At 37.2% G+C, this 18567-nt stretch overlaps 4 protein-coding genes across 13 annotated transcripts in view; 1 reads left to right on the top strand and 3 right to left on the bottom strand.

The window, feature by feature from the left end:
• ps (pasilla) overlaps nucleotides 1-1828 on the bottom strand; it is a 57693-nt gene extending 55865 nt beyond the window's left edge. For 2 of the 7 annotated variants that reach the window (XM_053757600.2, XM_053757599.2), the window contains exons 1-2: nucleotides 1435-1827; nucleotides 906-968 (exon numbers count right to left, since the gene is read on the bottom strand). In XM_053757600.2, the coding sequence (XP_053613575.1) occupies nucleotides 906-968; nucleotides 1435-1552 (181 nt within the window). In that variant the 5' untranslated portion in view covers nucleotides 1553-1827. Of the gene's footprint in view, nucleotides 1-374; nucleotides 449-905; nucleotides 969-1434 lie in introns of those variants that run through there. The other 5 variants (XM_053757604.2, XM_053757602.2, XM_053757603.1 and 2 more) reach the window with 5 other exon arrangements.
• A 1184-nt stretch (nucleotides 1829-3012) lies between these two features.
• Nucleotides 3013-7351, bottom strand: Yif1 (Yip1-interacting factor 1). Its single transcript, XM_053757848.2, has 7 exons — nucleotides 7200-7351; nucleotides 6932-7129; nucleotides 6244-6329; nucleotides 5674-5841; nucleotides 4824-4947; nucleotides 4311-4573; nucleotides 3013-4046 (listed from the first exon to the last, which is right to left on the bottom strand). Exons 1-7 carry the CDS (start codon nucleotides 7222-7224, stop codon nucleotides 3831-3833), a joined length of 1080 nt encoding a protein of 359 aa, XP_053613823.1. The 5' UTR covers nucleotides 7225-7351; the 3' UTR covers nucleotides 3013-3830.
• A 632-nt stretch (nucleotides 7352-7983) lies between these two features.
• LOC128677034 (uncharacterized protein) lies at nucleotides 7984-11059 on the top strand. 2 transcript variants are annotated; one of them, XM_053757577.2, is made up of 6 exons: nucleotides 7984-8300; nucleotides 8573-8716; nucleotides 9108-9269; nucleotides 9503-9587; nucleotides 9849-10024; nucleotides 10443-11059. In XM_053757577.2, exons 1-5 carry the CDS (start codon nucleotides 8191-8193, stop codon nucleotides 10020-10022), a joined length of 675 nt encoding a protein of 224 aa, XP_053613552.1. In that variant the 5' UTR covers nucleotides 7984-8190; the 3' UTR covers nucleotides 10023-10024; nucleotides 10443-11059. The 2 variants fall into 2 exon arrangements, with proteins under 2 accessions (XP_053613552.1, XP_053613551.1); XM_053757576.1 differs by having other exon boundaries at nucleotides 7985-8300; nucleotides 9500-9587.
• A 10-nt stretch (nucleotides 11060-11069) lies between these two features.
• On the bottom strand, nucleotides 11070-18042 carry LOC128677033 (zinc finger protein 27-like). 3 transcript variants are annotated; one of them, XM_053757572.2, is made up of 5 exons: nucleotides 17734-18039; nucleotides 17314-17441; nucleotides 16614-16739; nucleotides 16011-16042; nucleotides 11070-12495 (listed from the first exon to the last, which is right to left on the bottom strand). In XM_053757572.2, the coding sequence occupies exons 1-5, from the start codon at nucleotides 17840-17842 to the stop codon at nucleotides 11310-11312; spliced, it is 1581 nt and encodes a 526-aa protein (XP_053613547.1). In that variant the 5' UTR covers nucleotides 17843-18039; the 3' UTR covers nucleotides 11070-11309. The 3 variants fall into 3 exon arrangements, with proteins under 3 accessions (XP_053613547.1, XP_053613548.1, XP_053613549.1); XM_053757573.2 differs by lacking the exon at nucleotides 11070-12495 and adding an exon at nucleotides 13418-14852; XM_053757574.2 differs by lacking the exon at nucleotides 11070-12495 and adding an exon at nucleotides 14680-15927 and having other exon boundaries at nucleotides 17734-18042.
• Nucleotides 18043-18567: the final 525 nt, after the last annotated feature.

The following is an 18567-nucleotide window of genomic DNA, read 5'->3' on the forward strand; positions in this document are numbered from 1 at the left end:
AACTGTTTAGGAAATGAAATGGGAGTGCCAATCTAGGAATGTGCCTAAATACTGTTGTGACATTATTGAAAATAAATTTGATTCGATGATTCTGATAATGCAAAATAAATATTAACTTATCCACTTGTTAGTTCAGTAGAATGACATCAAATAAATAAAGCGAAAAATAAAAGCGATCGGGTGTGAAATAGTATTTCAAGAAGAGAGAGTAGTTGCAATAGTACACCAAATAGAATGATCACTGTACACTGAGGTGATGGTCACATCAAAGATGCAACTAAGCCATGAGTGACTTATGTGAGACTAAGTACGACATGGCTCACGACATCCAGGCGATGTTTACTGTGCACGATGGACGATAAAGTAGTACTAACACCCACACTGCCAGCCCACGATCCACTGATGCCTCATCCAAACATAATGTTTCTATTGACTAGTTTCCATCTTCCTGAAAATTTTTAGAAGATAGATCCTTGCTTAGCAATTATATGGGTGATTTCTTATTTTATTCAATTAGGCATGAAAGCAATGATTTTATTTAGATCTCCCATATTGTGTTATGTGTCAACTGGTACTTCTAATACAGTAGTCTGTAGTACAAATAATGCGGTTTATTACTGGCTACGGATTAATATGGTCAGTCTTGAGGTACATCAGTGAAACTGTGACAAAAATCCCCACTATGACTTGTATTTTCAATTATTCTCCACAGACAACTGAACCTGTGCAGTCTGACTGGCAAAGAGGAAGTGGGGATTTCTGGATGACAACGTCCACGGGTGAGATAATGTCAGTGGGGCGTCCTGGTGACAGGTGAGCATCAGCAGATGATGGCGGTGCGCGCGTGAGACATGCGCGCCACAACAACCACAAAGCTATGAGGAGCAAACAGTCTGACGACTCACCGAAATGAGACGTTATATTGCCATGGCCGTTTGCCAGTGGCAAGGCCGTCACCAAGTCTTGCACTAAAAAATAACGACTCTCTTTTAACATTGCATATATTACATCTAACATACAACATACTGCTGCAAATAGGCAGACTCTTATCAACAACCAATAAAATTGGCTTGATAATTTGCTTTTTTATTAGCTAGACTTATCAACGGTGGAGCGATTAAAAACTTTATTTTACACTCATAAAAAGACATCGGCAACTATAGTAAAATAATTTTATTAAGCCTAAATTTATGGTAATCGCAACAAATTTTGAGAATTAAAATATCGGACTATAATGACTAATAAACCTTTTAATCATCGAAATAGGTCAAATTGATAATAGCAGCGCGTCTGATAAGAATCTTGTAAGAACAGCACACAGCTGAATCGACCACATAATTCGCTGTCAATGTTATTCTAGGCTAGTAAAATACCCAATGAAGTAATACTACTTCGTACTATGTAGTTGTGTATGAAGGTTGCGGAGGCACTTACCCGAGCTGAAGTGGGATCTCTTGACGTCTCCATTTTCTGAGTCAACGTCGAGTGGTCGTTTTCTCGAATCCGAGATTTCCGGACTGGGACATGTATCCATTCCTGTATCAGCGGCCATGTTGAATTTCAGGGCAAAACTTTAAACTTCTCTAGCATAATTCCCATTACGTAATTGCTTCAGATTGCGTATACTAATGCGGCACTTAGCATTATTACAACATCATCAGTTACACTTAACACTTAAATAACTAAATACGGTTAAAATTGAAGATTGAATAGGGTCTAAATACTAAAATAAAGGAGAGAAGTGTCACTATGATTGTTACGTCTAAACGTTTTGTGAACGTTTGTCGATACTGCAGCACTGCTGTTGTGTGTGGCGCTCAATCAAACTGAAGTTATCCGCAGATGTCACATTGCCATGTTGGCATCATTGTGTTATGACAGTAACCAGCTGATAACGTTAGTGATGAACAACTATCAACCCAAAATCTGAATCGATCGATTCTACTAAAAGAGTGATGTAGGCATGAAACTTTAATAGGCAGAGATGGACAAAACGTAATTCGACAAATGATTAATGATTGCGACTACATATTACACAAAATAATATTAAAAGACGACCTGTATCTTGACATTCAACTTTTGTTTCTGTCTAACCCTGAATCGAAAAAGATATGATATATTAACCACTCTACCAAACAGATATGGGTCACTTTTTTCGCAACAGTGGGACACAACTACAGACTAGTAGAAATAATTTACTAGTGACCATCATCTATAATCTTTTTCGAAAATTACAAAATTTTTTGCCCAACTCTTCTTTGTAGGTCAAATCTGCTACAGTACCAGTCGATTATGTTATACAGTTGCATTGTGGTTATTGTAGCGGTGTAGCGCATCACTAAAAAGACATAATGCGCCATTGTAAAAACCAGCCAATCATAAAACATATCTAACGTCAGACTAAACCAGCCGCAGTTTGTTTCATTTGAGCGCGGGTTATTTGAAAAGAAATTATATTTCAATGGTTAAAAAAAACTTTTTTGATTTTACTTCACGCCGCGCCTGCCCTGCCGCTTTGTTTTACGCTAAAACCTGCTGATGTTGTTTTAAAATCCGTACTTTGAATAGAATATTTGAAATATTTTACAACTAAGCTCTAATATATTTTTTTATTATTCCTATAAAAGCTATGAAGTCTTTCTTATCAGCTAAATATTTTCAAAATACGGCGCGAATATGCTTGGTGCCTGTATGCAAGCCAATTGAGGTCAAGGTATTAATATTTCTCTCTCGCTTCCACAAACTAGGTTTACTAGACTAGGTCATAGGAATGAATAATATATGAACTGATATCACACAGCTTTCGATACATTTTCGTTACATATTCGTCTTTTAGTCATTCTTGACAGAATGGTCGTTGGTTATGCTGGCATGCGGTCTTCTAGGCAAAGGTTACTGCTTTCACATATATATACTTTCACATACCGTGGAATTTGTAGGTTCTACGAAGTTGAAGTTGTACGAAGTACTTACGAAATCCATGGCTAAGATATTTTAATGAAACATCAAAAATGGCATATTATCTTTCGTATATTAAGTTAAAATAATAAAGTACAAAATCTGACAAGGATTACACACTTGAAACCAGAATGAGAATCTTCATTACATTTTCATGACATTTTATTTATGTAAAAGTAATTTTGGTAGTTTTTAATACAGCATAACATAGGATTTGTATTATTCAATTTTATTAGAACAAAAAAGTATTGAAGAAGCCACATGGTCCACACGGTCTACAGTCCACACCATTGGCTTCTGCAAAACTCTTTAGCCCAAAAACTGAAAAGCATTCTGAATCTCCTTTTCGCACAGTCTTCTTATAGACAAACATTAGCAAGAAAATGGTATGAGCTATTTGGCCACAAAAACACCATGTTAGATTAAATGGTTGATTCCATTGACATTTCATATATTATGTCTATGTTAATCAGATAAACTATAAATTATGTGATGATAAACCAATATTATTTTGCAACTGATCTTTATATAAGTACTCTATAATAAAAGTGTTGAACAATAGTAATGGAGAAAAGTCCCTTTCATATATTGGAATGAGCCCTGGCAGCAATACAGCACTCCTTTTAGGCAGGTAACCATTTATTTCACCCAATTACTTGCTTGATTGAATATTAAAACTATACAATGCTAAATTAATTAAAGTAAAGCATTAACATTAATTAATTTTGACAAAGGATATATATTTGGAACAGCAAGTTTTGAACTTGGAACAGCGATTACACATCATAACATTAGTTTTGTAATTAAATTTATCACTTCACACCCGACACTGCCATTAACCACTACTTATAAAATTTCACTAAATGCCACCGCTATCGAGCGGGAGTGATCACTGGCAGGACCGCACTGGAAGGCACGAGATGGTAGGTGAGCCACCAGGACAGCAGCGGCTGCGTGATGGCCACGAACAGCAGGAAGTAGACCCTGCGCTTGGTGCCGCTGGCGCTGGGCCGCGGCCAGGGGTCGGAGTAGGGCGCGGCCGGGCTGGACCCCGACCCCGACAGCACCTGCACTCGGAGGGTTTTGACCTGGAGACAAATCGAATAATGATATAGATATATATATTCTTAACAAAGTCAGAGACAGACTAATGACACAAGCTCCACCTAGCCAATTAATTTTACATACATAGAATAAATTTTAAACTTGGTTATTAATACAACAATTTTATAAAGATTTTTTTTGTTGAATAAAGACAAAAACCAGTCATATTATTAAATTTATGTATGTACTTATTTACTTGTGTTTAGGGTTTTCGAATAAGAAAAATATTAGAAAAGATATACACTCACCAGGAAATAAGACAATGTGAAGCTCGTATAAACCAGACTGCAGTAATACCCCGTCCTGCCCAGCATCAGCCCGGCAAGCAGGCTGCCAATCATTATGATGTACTTGTACCCAGAGAACGCTAACAAATCCAAGGTCTTCAGGTTGGTGTTGGTGTTGGTGATGTAGAGAGTGACCAGGTAGAGGATCATCTCGAAGATGATGTATGCAAGGGCACTGGAAGCTTGCATACCGATCTGCTCCGGGGAGAACCGGTGCTGCAAGCCTGGGAACAAATGTTGTGTTTTATTTTGATGTTATGACATATAATATGATTTTCAAGTTTGTAACTGTATGTTTTCCATTATTATTATTATCACCACTATCACTACAATAGTATAAAGTCGCTTTCCATACTATCTGTCTGTCTTGATGAGGGTTTTTTAACAGAGTGATTCAAGTGTAAAGTTTAGCTGTATGAGCGAAGCCGGGAGGGCGACACGTTAAAGATATGAGATAACTTACAGATAACTTACCCAACATAAAACCAGCAAGTAGCACGTAGGTGACATAGCCCATGGAGGGTATGTACAGATCCGGGGCGTTGATGTCGTAGCGCGGCTGCACTGGGGAGTCCTGGTCGTACTTCAGCATCCACTCCTGGACAACCAAATGTAATTATTAAAATATCTAAATATATTTTTTTTTATTTGATTCAAAACACTGATTTTAAAGTTTTTAGGATCTGAATGTGAGTAGTACTATTAACAGTAAACTATAGGAATTTTTTTAAATATACTTAAAAGAAAGAGGGAAAATTAGATTCAGGAAGATTAGCCCATAGCATGGTTCTGTTTGCCCCAGAATAGGAACACTCGATATCCGCTTGTGGTTGCGACTTTAGGAACACAGTGTTGGCAGGCAGCTGATAGACAGAACAGAGCAGACCAAAACAGGTTTGAAGTCCGGCAATCTTCAATTTCAGTTTCCTTTTTACCCTGGACTTTGCGGTGTCACAGTTCCGAATGTAACCGACTGACGGCAGCCAGCAATGTATGTCGATTGGCGTCTGAGTTCGCCAAAAGTGTGTTAGATCATGACTGAGAAGTGTCCAATCAGAGAAAGGCAAAATATATTAGAGCTGATGAAGCTATGGCACTACCAATATTAGATATTTCAGAAACAAAGTTAAGGGTCCGTTACGACTCTTTCCCATAATGTCCCCTGGTTTCAAAATGTCTCTTCCCAAAATTGTCACTCTACCAAATGTTCCTTCCTTAAAAAGTCCTTTACCTAACTGTTTTATTCACAAACTAGAGGCCCGCCCGGCTTCACATAAAACAAATTTGAGAACCGCATCTAATTTTGTACAGCAGTTTTGTATACCTTATGTGTAAATGGGAACAGTATCAGCATCAGCTTCTTAAGAACATATCGCGTGTCTACCGCAAAGTAGTATCTCATGCGAGAGACGGGCACGAAGCGACTCAGCTCGCGCTGGACCACCTCCTTGCCCTGCGCCGCCAGCTGGTTGCCGTACTGGAATGCCATGTCCTGTAAGATAAAATTTCCTTTTGTTTATTCTGGCAAAAGAATTATATATATAGGCACCCACTGGATGACTGAAGTAAAATTTTTTTGATTACAATATAATGATGAGAGTTAATGTGGGGTTCCTTCTTTGTGGAGCAAGAAAACCCTATTTAAAAAAAATTTGCAGTTATCAGCATACACTCCTTGCTTTGTTGGTGGCTGGTTTCCATATTCAAAAGCGAACCTATAAATAAATTCTCAGTGAACTGCTTTTGCTACTGACAGTTTACCAAAGAATGAAGTCATATCAAAATATTAATATACATACATGTATTTAATTGATTAATAGTAGCGAATTCTAGTTTCAGCTCACTGTAATCTGTCAACATTAAAAGTTTCTTGCGCCATATAAATGGTAGTTACCTGTACAATAGGCTGTTGAAGCATAGACCCTAGTTGCGCTGGAGATGCCATTGGAGTCTGAGGAAAGCCTCCCATGTAACCGTAATCTGCAATACAAATGATTAATGTTATAGTTAATTCAAATATTTATGTTTTTATCAAAAGGTACTGAAATCCAAAAACAAAGCATTTCACAGAATCAGTCTTCATTGAAAACATGTTTCGTCTTTTCGATGAAGATAATTTTTTTGGTTTCTCAAAATCTTAAATAAGCTTGAATGAAAATAATCGGTAAATACATTTCTGCTTGACATAATTAGGTTAGGTTAGGCACAAACAAGATAATAAAATTTTGTTAATTAAGTATATCTCAAGTGTTTTTTTTTCTGCAAAACATGCTTTCCTGATTGATTGAGTGAGTGATGATGTGGATACCCCACCAAGCATAAGTACTGAACTTCACATTATACCTAATGACCAATAGCTGCGTGTCATTCATCATCATCAGCCATTCAAATGTGCCCACTGCCGGGGCACTGGCCTCCCATATGGATGTCAATTATTCAATAATTGCCCCTTATTCTCTACCAAATGGTTATCATACATGTGTGTGTGTATCACAAATGGTTATTATACATCACATGTTAATTCTATTTGCCATTTTAAAATATTAAATCATAAAAATTAAATAGTAACATAATGCATTTACTTGGTGCTGGCCCAGGTGATGCGAAGTTCTGCGTGGTATCCAATTGGATTCCTTCTTGATACGGTGGCGGAGGGGTCCCGTGTGAATAAGGCGCGTTGTAAGGTGGCCCAGGGCTGAAAGCCGGCGTAGGTGACGGAGCACCCATCGCAGACACATCGCTCACTCTTTTGGCCTTCCGGATGCCTCCGGAATGCCCAACTACAACAAAAATCAACTTGAGATATTCGCATTACACAAGTTTGAAGAAAATCTGTATATAGATGCATACCGTTTCTGGAAGCGTTGAAATTCATTATAAAGATCAAATATAATCTATTAGGAACACATTGACATAATAAAATAAGTGTTTTGTTAGTTTTATTTAGAAATTATTAAACGCATGAAACACATCACCAACTAGCGATTTGTCAGATTTTTGACATTGATTAAATATTGTGACATTTATGACATCACATTCACTTCACATCACCCAATAAACATTTTGATTGACTGACTTGATTAGGGGTACCTAAATAATATAAATATAATATAAATTCTAAAATAAATTAAAATTATTTAAATAATAATATAAATTCTCACATATAAATATAAATAGGTATATTTATATGTGAAATAATTCTCACATATAAATATAAATAGGTATATTTATATGTGAGAAGGTTGGATCAAATATTGGCGCAAAGCTTCGCGTAATCTTGAAAGATGTCGTGATCAAAACATGGCACGATGACGAATGTTTAGTAAAAATAAATCTGGAAAATAATCAAGTACCTCATGTATGAAAAGTATGTAATTTCGACTCGACCTCGACAATATTTTTTCATAATTATTTTGTTTATGTAATAATTATTTCCGAAGATTATATATATATAGCTCCATTTACTTTTTGACCATCTCTGCAAGGTAGGATAGGTAGATTGGTCATAATATTGTAGGAGGGAGCAGCGGCGCGGACGCAATCACAACACGCCACTTTTTGTTAGCCCAAAATGTTTGTTAGGTAAGTAAACAAAAAATGTCAAATGCTAATGTCATCATGGTTGCGTGAAAATAAACAACAAAAACATTTCCCGACGTTGACTAAGCGAATAGGCAATAGAATAGGGAAGGAAGAAACTTGATAAATTATTTTTATTTATATTTTATTCGTCACACGAATTATCATTGTCTGTATTGTTCTGTGGAAAAAATATTTTTTTACCAAATTAAAGTGGATACTTACTTTGTTTTTTCCTGCTATTCAAATCTGTTATTTTACGATGGCACTTACAAATGTGTTGTTATTGAGCCAGATAGCGGGCTACGTTATCTGCTTGATACTTTCGCTTTGTATCGCAGTTCCTATGAGCATGCACCAAGATGAATTCAGGCAAGTGTTTTTTAATTTGTAACAAATATGACGGTGTAAAGTTTCTAACGTAGATTATTTTAGCCAGTCAATTTATTTCTTTACCGAATAAAAGATGGGGCATTTCAGCTGATGTATCTATATCAGGAATTGTTGAAAGTTTTATAGTCAATTTAAAGCAGGTATAAGTTAACATGCAACCATGTGGATTAAGGTGTGCCCTTGGTAGTGTCTACAAAATCAGCAATCATAATTAAATGTTTAATCTTTCAATACATTACATAATGTTTCAGTGGTCACTGCCTACTGTTCTCTGGAGGTAGTTGGAGAATAGAGGACGGCCAGCTGGATGTGTTGTGGGCTTCAGAGGCCTACTGCAACTATGTCATAGTGGTCGGAGTGATAATGTTTATTGTCAGCTGTGTACAAATTTACAGGTAAATTGAATACAGTTTTCTCCAATAATATAAAAAAAATATAAATTTGTTGTGATAAGCAGTCTTATTATTCCATATTTATTTGTAGTATAAAATAGGAATACTATCTGTATTTTGCATTGTCTGAATACACAATAAATATAGCGCTTTCAAAGTCAACAAAATGTATTCTGCTTACTACTTTTAAACAAAATAGAGTTGAAGTGTATACAAATGATCGTTCAAACAAGCTGTTCACTGAAACTACAAACCAAAATATAGAATTGTTATACATATATTGTACTGTACATATATTATAATTGTGGAGACAAATAAATATTTTGTTAATTAGAAATTACTGTTGTTTATGGCGTGTAGCTAGTTTGGTATGACATAAAATCTCCATTTACAGGCTGTCAGTATTCATGTATAAAGGCATAGACAGTTCTTTCCTGTCAGCGTTCTTGGAGGCAGTGGGCTGTATGCTGATTTGTGGGTTTGCTGTGTCCGCAGCCATCATGGTCACCCTTGGCTTTATGAGCTGGTGCAACACAATAATGAAACGCTTCCCCAGGTAAACATAGATTTTTTAATTACATCACTTATTGATGACAAAAATCTTCCACATTTACTTCCACTTATTGGAATTTTCTAATGCAAAGGCTTGATATTCTGCTATTTTATAATGTTTTTAAGAATAAATGCCTGCACCATTGTTATTTATATTTTTTGAGTTATCATTAAAATGTTAAGAGGATACCAAAAACACATTTTCATCCAGTCTATATTTTTTTTATTTTTTAGCAGTTGTGAAGACGGCGCTGGGCAAGACATAGATAAGAAAGACAACATAGTAACCAAAGGTTTCTATGTTCAAATCGGCACTACTCAAGTAAGTATTATAATAATAAATATAAAAATTAGATATATATGGTCAAATCACACAGATAGAGTTAGCCCCGAAGTAAATTCAAGGTGTGTGTATGTGATACTAACTTAACAATACAAAGATCCAGGTCTACCTTAAGTGTAGCAGTCCGGCGTGACCAATACGGCTCACTCGCCACAGAGTTCTATGTGTATTCCTTGTACTGAGCACAGTTATGTCAAAATTTTGCTGGTGTTTATAAAACCATCCTGTATATGTGTTCAGTTCGGCGCATGGGCCGCATTCGCCACGTGGGTGGGGCTGGCAGTGTTCTCGCTGCTGAAGGTGTGTCGCTACCACCAGCTGCAGAACATACAGGTGTCCATGTACCGCGAGCGACAGCGCCTCGTCAACGAGGGCCAGTCGCCGCCAGCCAGCGCCGCTCCGCTGGAGGAGTAGCTGTGAGTACCACCAGCTGCAGAGGGGCAGTTTTTTTTTCTCATTCTGTCATCTGCACTCGCCCAAACATGTTATATTTCCCTCTTCATCACCACTTGGTTGAAAAAGCCAAGGCTTTAGGTCCGCCTTATCATGTTTCTAGTTTTAAATTGTTGTTATTTCTAATACTGATGTCAATGAAATTGTTACTCATGTATGTAGCTCGAGTAGGATTCAAACCTGGCATCTATAAGTCCCAGGGCGTTTTACCCACAGGACCATCACCCCTTTATGGGTTTTAGTAAAATCAAACAAATAATTGTATTTCTTAATAAATAAAAGTTGTATAGGTATCTTGTTTCAATTTTTAGCTAAATGATGAGTTATTTGGAAGTGACTAGGTTATCAAATACAAAAATAAATACTAATTTTTATCGACAGGTCAATACCTCGACAATAAAGGATCTGTTTGGCGGCCGACGTGGGATCGGGAGTGATATTGTTAATTCCTTGTACAAACTTTAATTTTAGTCTTTTTTTTGTACTTGTTTGATCTCCGCCAAAATATGGCCCTTATTAAAAACACGTTAGTGAGACTGAGATCAAGAATGCATTAAATGTTAAGATTTTCTTGTTCCGTGCCGTTTTTTTCGTATTTGTAGAAGTAGTTGAAAGTATCAGTATTTTTTTCGTGTCAAATTGTTATTGTCCACTTGCAAAAGAATATTTGTATACGATTGGTTTATTTTCACGAGTACATTTTGTTTTTTTTTTTTTTCACGTGATTACGAGTTTACCGTAATTCCAGTTGTCATAAGATATTTATTTCAGAGTAGCGGACAGTCAATATTTTTTTACTTTTTTAAAATAAAATAATTATTGAAAAGGGCCATAATATAAAAATATATATGTAATGGTTGTAAATATATTGAAATTATTTAATATAATAATGTTTAATCGTTAGAGCTTTTATTTTATAACAAAAATAAGTTACTAATAAGATTAATTCCGTTAATTACGTACATGATGTAAACTGATAAGAAATAATAAAGGCGAAATTATATTAAGTATTTCATTTATTTATTATAAAAAATCAGCCTGTTATCACAAAACGCAATGTTTCTCACAAATTCTTATTCTAAACTTATTGTAATGTAATTTTAGGAGATATAGCAATAAACTAAAGCTAAGATTGTCTGGAGATAAGCCACCTTAATATAGCTGCTACTAGCCCGACGGTAACAATGGCGTAGAGCACAATTTTAATACCAATCGATTATGATAAAATAAATATAAATACAACATAATTTACGGCCCCTCTTGCAACGGAGGTGACGGTGCGATCGATTCATCATTTTGACTATTTCCTATCCCGTGTTTTCTCCTCAAATGTACACGTAAATACCTCGGCTGCGCGAACGTTGCTTTACACTTGTCGCACGAGAAGTGTCCGCGCTCGTGCGTCCTCGCGTGGCGCACGAGATCGCAGCGCACGGCGAACGCGCGTCCGCACTGCGCGCACGCGTGCGCCCGCGCAGCGCCGTGTCGCGCCGCGTGTCTCTGCAGCGCCGCGCGCCATCTGAACGTCCGCCCACATATCCCACACTTCGAACCCCCATTCGGAATATGAGTTTGCGAATGGATATACAGACTGGCTTTGCTTCGAAATTTTTTACCACACTTCGTACACTCAAAATCACACTCTCCCGTATGGATTGAGGCGTGCTGGGCGAGGCTGCCTCGAGTACCGAACTTCCTGCCGCAAACGTCGCACGCATGCTCTTTGCTTTGCCGGTGGTAGTATTTCATATGATAAAAATAGCTAGATGACGCTGTGTATGTTTTTGAGCAAATTGGGCATGTTCTTACTTTCTTTTGACTTGCAACCGTGTTCTCCGGTGCCGGCTGTTCGGAGGTACTAGGATTATCGGCATCCTCTGAAGAATGGCTCTCCAACCGCGAGTATTCTTCTGCATTGTTGTCTTGTGAATCTTCTATCGCATCAAAAACTGATTCTGGCAGCGGACCAAATCCGAAATCGGCGTCGCTGTGGTCTGAGAAATCATTTTCTTCTAAATCATTAACTGACTTTTCCTTTTCTGTATTAATTGCATTATCTGCTTTAGCTTCGACTTCAGCTTTTATACATGTAGTCTTTTTCTTAGCCGCTTTAGTGTTTTCATTTTCGTCTTTGACATCAGGCTTTTTTCTAGGCTTCCTCGGCCGCTTATTCTCAGACTTTTGTATAACTTTCTTTGTCTCTGCTTCTTGATTATCGTTAGTATATTGTACGCAATGGAGGGACATGTGTAAAATGAAGTCTTTTCTGTCGACGTAAGTGTCGCATTCTTGGCAATGGAAGAGTAGTTCCGAATGGGCGTCGACCAAGTGGTCTTTGTAGGTGGACTCTGGGGTGTCTGCGCTGCAGTAGGGGCAAGTTTTGAGGGGCTCGGGGCTGATGCTGGGGCAAGAGTCTTCGTAACTCGGTGGGGATCTGCAACAAAGCAGTCAAGTCAGCACTCTAAACTTAGTGCTATTAGAGTCTACATTCTTAAAGTCTCATTTCTTCAGTTCAGTCTTTACTAATCGGTAAATTATTCTGAAATAATGACCGTTAAAAGCCTTCAAGTTGCGACTGATTTGATTAATAAGTATTTTATATCTTTCTACATTGATTGAAAGATATTGATTTTGGAAATGTATGCCGGTGTTCTTGCAAGTTTTCAATTTTGTATCGTCCCTGGAACGTATAAAATAATTCTATGCTTACTAAAACAAATCCATTCCAATCTCTTGAGCATTTTTTTACTGTCATAACTTTACGACTTTATTATGCGTGCGCGCATGATAATTCAACTGTGCCCTCAGCCTGAACGCTTTGCCGCACGGACACACGTGCGCCCTCTCGCCTGTATGAACAGTAACATGCGCGCGCAACTCCCCGCTCCTCTTAAACACCGCCCCGCACTCCACGCATTTAAACCTAAACACAGCATCATGCGTTGCTTTATGCAATCTTAAACCAGCTTTAGATTTCGATGCTTTCCCACATATGTCACAAACGAATTCTCGAAGCTCAGAATGTGTGTATTTCATATGGTATGCCAAATAGGAGTTTCTTGAGAAAGTTTTACAGCAGATTGTGCACTTATGTAGGGTATTGTGTGTGTGTATTGTGCGCTTGTGTCGTGCGAGATTCCCGCTGTCTGTGAACCCGAGTCCGCAGACGTCGCAATATTTCTTTTCGTCTCTATGTATCCTCATGTGCCGCCGCCAGGATTCCTTTCGCAGCTTCTTCTGACATATCCGGCACGTGACGTGCAGTTTGTCGACTTGCATCTCCGGTGGGGGTGAGTCTTCGTGTTTTATTGTCACGTCTGTCATCAGTTCTATTTTTGGTTTCTCTTCTCTGTAAAGGTTTGGGAAAAGTTTTTTATCAAGTGTTAAATGAAATTAAATATTGCTTAAATCAAATAATTTATATTAATAATTCGATTTGGCACTAACTTTTCTATTTCTAATTCAATTAAGGACTGTTGTCATTTGTTAGTTTCAAAGATATGACCGAGTTATTAAAGAGAAACTAAGTTTCATTTATTCATAGATTTATTTTTCATAAATAATTTTTTTTTTACATTTTTCGGGGTAATATTGACCATTCACATTGATTGTTGCAAAATCGTAACAAGATCTCAGTCTTTGGAATCAAGTCGCGAAATAAAAACGCATAGAAACGAATCTATATAATATTTTTTGGCGGCAACATCTTAATAATTGATACTAGTCTGTTGAATATGATTATAAACAAGTGAATGTGTAATGTCCCTGTTAGATAAATCGGTTTCGTGCAATCTTTTCGCGTGATGTCGCAACGCGCGTCGCTGTCGGAACGTGGCGCCGCATGCGTCGCACGCGTGCGGCTTCGCGTCCGAGTGCGCGGCGCGGTGGCCGGTGAGTTCATGCTTATGGCGGAACGAAGCCTGACATAAATTACACACGTGAGGCCTTTCCCCACTATGTTTCAAACGATGTCTAGATAAACCAGCGCGAAGACGAAATTTAGCCCCGCATTCCGCGCATTCGAAAGGAAAATGATTCGTATGCGTTTTAATATGAACGTGCAACGATCCGCTCTGAGTGAATCTCTTTCCGCATTGAGGGCAGACGTAAGGCCTTTCTCCCGTGTGTATACGCATGTGTTGTTTCAAATTCTGCATGTTCACGAAGCTTTTCGGACAGTAATCGCACGAGTGACGACGCAACCGCTCGTGCGTTTCCGTCAGATGTCTTTGAAGTCCGTTCGGCGCCCGAAACTGTTTCCCGCATATGTGACACACGCAAGGACGCTCGCCCGTATGAATTCTTTTATGGTAAACATAAGTGTGTGATGAACTCAAGTTTTTCCCGCATAATTTGCAAGTATAGAACACTTTTCCATTTATTTTGATCTGGGCTTGACTCAGTTCGAGTCTAGTCTCTTCGTCCATTTTATCTTTGCGCATATTAGTTTGTGATAAGTCATCGAAATTGTCTAAATTGACGTCGTTATTGTCGAGTTCTTCCATTTCTGAGTCACTAGAGTCTATTAGATCTGGATATTTGCATTTTTCATGATCGTTAAAGAAATGGTTCCTAAAGTTTACTAAGGCACTGTAAAACTTGCTGTAAGCGTCACTCGTTTTTCTCGAAGCGACATTAGATAGCGGTTCATCTTCGTCTTCATCTTTGGTTTGTGAGTAATTCTGGAGATCTATTTCGATTAATTTGTCATCGTTCTGACCAGTATCTATTGGTTCTAGTTCTCCTCCAAGGTCAAGACCGCAGCCTGGGCTGTCCTGGCAGGCGGCCCACCTGCAACAAACATCTATCATTACTTCATTTCTTTTTATGTGTCTTTAGGTGGTAGTTCAAGTGGCTCCGTTTTCTGAACCTCATCGGGCAAACGTGACACGCATATTTCCTTATATCTAAATGCATGTCCATGTGTCTGTCTAACGAGTTTTTCGCTCTGAAGGACTTTCCACACTTTGAACATTGGAAGGGTTTGTGGCCGGTGTGAATACGAATATGGATGTCTTTAGATTTTTTTGTAGGGAATTTCTCTCCACAATAAGAACAGATGTGATCCATTATACCAATATGCGAATGTTTCCGATGGTATGCCAAATTCCACTGGCTGCTGTAGGTTTTATCACACTGCTCGCAACGATAAGAATATTTCACTGCCGTGTGGCTTTTCATATGAACAAACATGTTGTATTTATTTGAAAATGTTTTGTTGCACTCGGGACACACTGCAGGAATATTTTTCTGGTTTATGGCACTCACTTTTTTCTTTCCTCTTGTCTCTTTACCGTGATCGTGATTCGCATTGACATGTGTCTGTAGGTCACAGCCATCTGAAGCTTGGTAACCACAACTTCTGCATACATTTTCTACATCTCCAGGTAATCTTTCTACATGTTTGTCTTGCAAGTGATCGACAAAAGTCTTCTTATTGTTATAATCAGTGTCACAACATGTAATTCCTTTTTCTATACACACTTCTATATGAGTATTTAAATGGCAAATAAGACGCGTTGTCGATGAAAATATGTTTTCACAAAATGGGCAGAAGAAATTCGGTAAAAGTTCTTTGTCATTTATGTCTTCTGTTTCAGAGTTAGAATCTCTGTCATAGTTGTCTAGATTTAAAGTTTCTTCAAATACAATATTGTCTTGTATAAAAGTTCGCAAATAATTTTTCTCAGTTATCAAATGTTGTCTGCGTATGTGTTCAGCTAGGCTGTTGACATCAGTCAAGGGTTCATGATCTGGGCATCCCTGACAAATGTAGATGGAAATCTCTCCATCCATGTGAATGGATTTCAAATATTCACGAAGAATATTGTTTACATTTTCGTAAAATAATTGTGCTGATTCAGACCTGAAATATACATTTAGTAAATTGCAATATTTTTTTTAAATTATCCTACGTAACAGAGAATTGGGGCAAAAAATAGTACTCACTTGTTTTGTTCGCTTTTGGAGGACTCCTGTTCCTGTAAATAACAAAATTATTTTTGAATAATTTAAAACTTTCACAATAATGAGCCAGGAAACAATAGTAATGTTGATTCAAAGGTTAAGTTAGTATAAGTAAGTATGCTTTATATTGTTTTAGAATAAAAAAATTAAAACTTCACACAAAAAAAAAAAACAAATAATAAAAAAATTTACAATTTTGTGTAAACATCATATTTTTCAAAAATGTCATTTTTGACAGAAGCTTTTGTTGTTACAGAGATCTTGTTGCATTTAATCAAAACCATGTTTGTGCAGTAAACCATTGAGCAGAGGGAGAGGGGACTGGGGAGGAGCAGATCATGTTTATGAATTGTCATGGAAACTGAAAAGCAATGTTTGCACATTGCTTTTGACAAGATGTAGGTGAAAAACTTGCAAGATTTGATTAGAGCTACAACAATGGGCAGATAAAGGCTTTTAAAGGCTTAAGACCTTCGCAGACACTTCTTCAAAATTTTAAACTGACAAAGTATTTAATGTGTATGGTAATTTAGGAACGATCACTATTGAGAAGGAATGCCCTACATTTTGAAACAAGTCAGTTACCATGAGATCGCGCAGCGCGCGGTCGGCGCGTGCGCAGCGCGCCGCGAGCGCGTGCCAGCGCAGCAACGCGCCGCCGCACGCGCCGCACACCGCCGACGGCAGTCTCGGACGGTCCTCTGCCCTTACCTGCAAACCAATTCTCATATACTTGCGATTCAAATACAAACTAATCCATATGACTATTCCTAAAACATTCTATGTTTATATGATTACAAACAAGAAATATGCGTGTTAAATTCTATAGATTCCAAACAGGAATCATGCAAGATAATATGTTCTTCAATTCAGTGATTTTACAACTGACCACCTGCCCTGACATCCTTTCTTTCTGAGGACACCGTTGTCACAAATAATAATTACTTATTACAAACACAAATATAAAAAGTTTGCAATAATCTGGTTTAAAATCTTCCTTGTATGTATGTATGTACTGCCTGTTTAGGAGATTTCACTCTTCCATATTATTACATTTATAAAAATACATTAAGAATTAATTCTTTCAAAATTAACATATAAGGATATGATTATAGAAAGAGTGGTCCTATAATAGGCCGGAACCACACACAATTTTCTATTAAGGTTTTACAAAGAAATCTACTCAACTACAAAACAAAAAATCAACTCTTCAATCTGTTGTATAATGGATAAAGAGATGATATTGTATGTATGTATAAATAGACAAATAAAAGAGAATACTTACTTGTATAGGAAGATGTTTATTTATTTTATCAGCAAGGTCATTCTGCAGGCCTTCGCCTTCGAAGATTGGTATTAAGAAATCTGTGGTGGTGGCACATATCCGGCACACTGTAGAGAAGTCTTGCACATCTAAACAACAGATTTATGAGTGTACAATGTTTCTTTATCTTCTCTATGGGAACTGCAGGAGCAAATTCTTATTTGAACCCATTCATTTGTGACTAGTTTTTATTGATAAAATATTTCATTGTAATATGTAACAATTCATTTATTGTAATAATAACAATCTATATATACTACAATACTGTTACATCTAAAATGTTATGCCAGAAATCAAAGTTGGTGGAACATATCATTTGTGGTGGAATATCTGGCCATTTACGTAGATAATTAAATGAAATAAAAACAAAAGAATGCTTACTCTCGAGGTCGAGTAACGTCAAGTCTGAGTTCGCGTCCGGTTTTTGGATTGTAGAAGATTCGGTCCCCGTCGAGTTCACTAGAAATATTTGTTCAGTTCCGTTGTTCATTTTTATAAGTTTATTTTTCTTTTTATTTTAGAACACTTGTAAGCGCAAACAGGAAATTATCAACATAATTTCAAGCGAGAAGAACAAAATTTTGTTTTGCAGCTTGCAGCCAGCTCTTAGTTTATAAAATGTGGCCGACCAACTCGCAGCCAACCAACCAAACGCAGCGCAGCTGAGCTAAAGCCAGTGTGTATGTGTGTTGCCAACTCCTTCCCATTTTTCCGTGATACTACTCCACTAACTACTATTTTGCTTGGGTGTAAAAACATGTTAAACATTTTCATGAATCTATTTTCTTCCTTATAAAAAAACCTCAATTATCGCTATCAAAAGACCTGCTTTTCTATTGAGAATATTTAGAAGTAGACTCCAATAACGAATTTATGTTAACCTTGTACCTAGTTACTAAATGATTTTTTTTTGAGAAATTAAGAATAAATTTGAGTTATATATATATTTTATATATGCGAGAAATAAGAAAATAAGCTAAATTCAAAAAATATGCTATGGTAACACTGGCACATATGTACCAATATTCAGAAGATAAACGTCAAAACTGACAGCATAGCAGAAGTACCAACCGCATTTATTTTTAAATGGCCCTTATAGGTAGATACCTAAATTCCATACAGCCATATTTGAACGACTCAGAAAGGATGACATTAGATAAATACAAATAGCTACGTATAACAAACCAATAATGTACATTATTACCTATGTTTATA

This window comes from Plodia interpunctella, chromosome 17 (genome assembly GCF_027563975.2).
Source record: "Plodia interpunctella isolate USDA-ARS_2022_Savannah chromosome 17, ilPloInte3.2, whole genome shotgun sequence".
Taxonomy (NCBI): Eukaryota; Metazoa; Arthropoda; class Insecta; order Lepidoptera; family Pyralidae; genus Plodia; species Plodia interpunctella.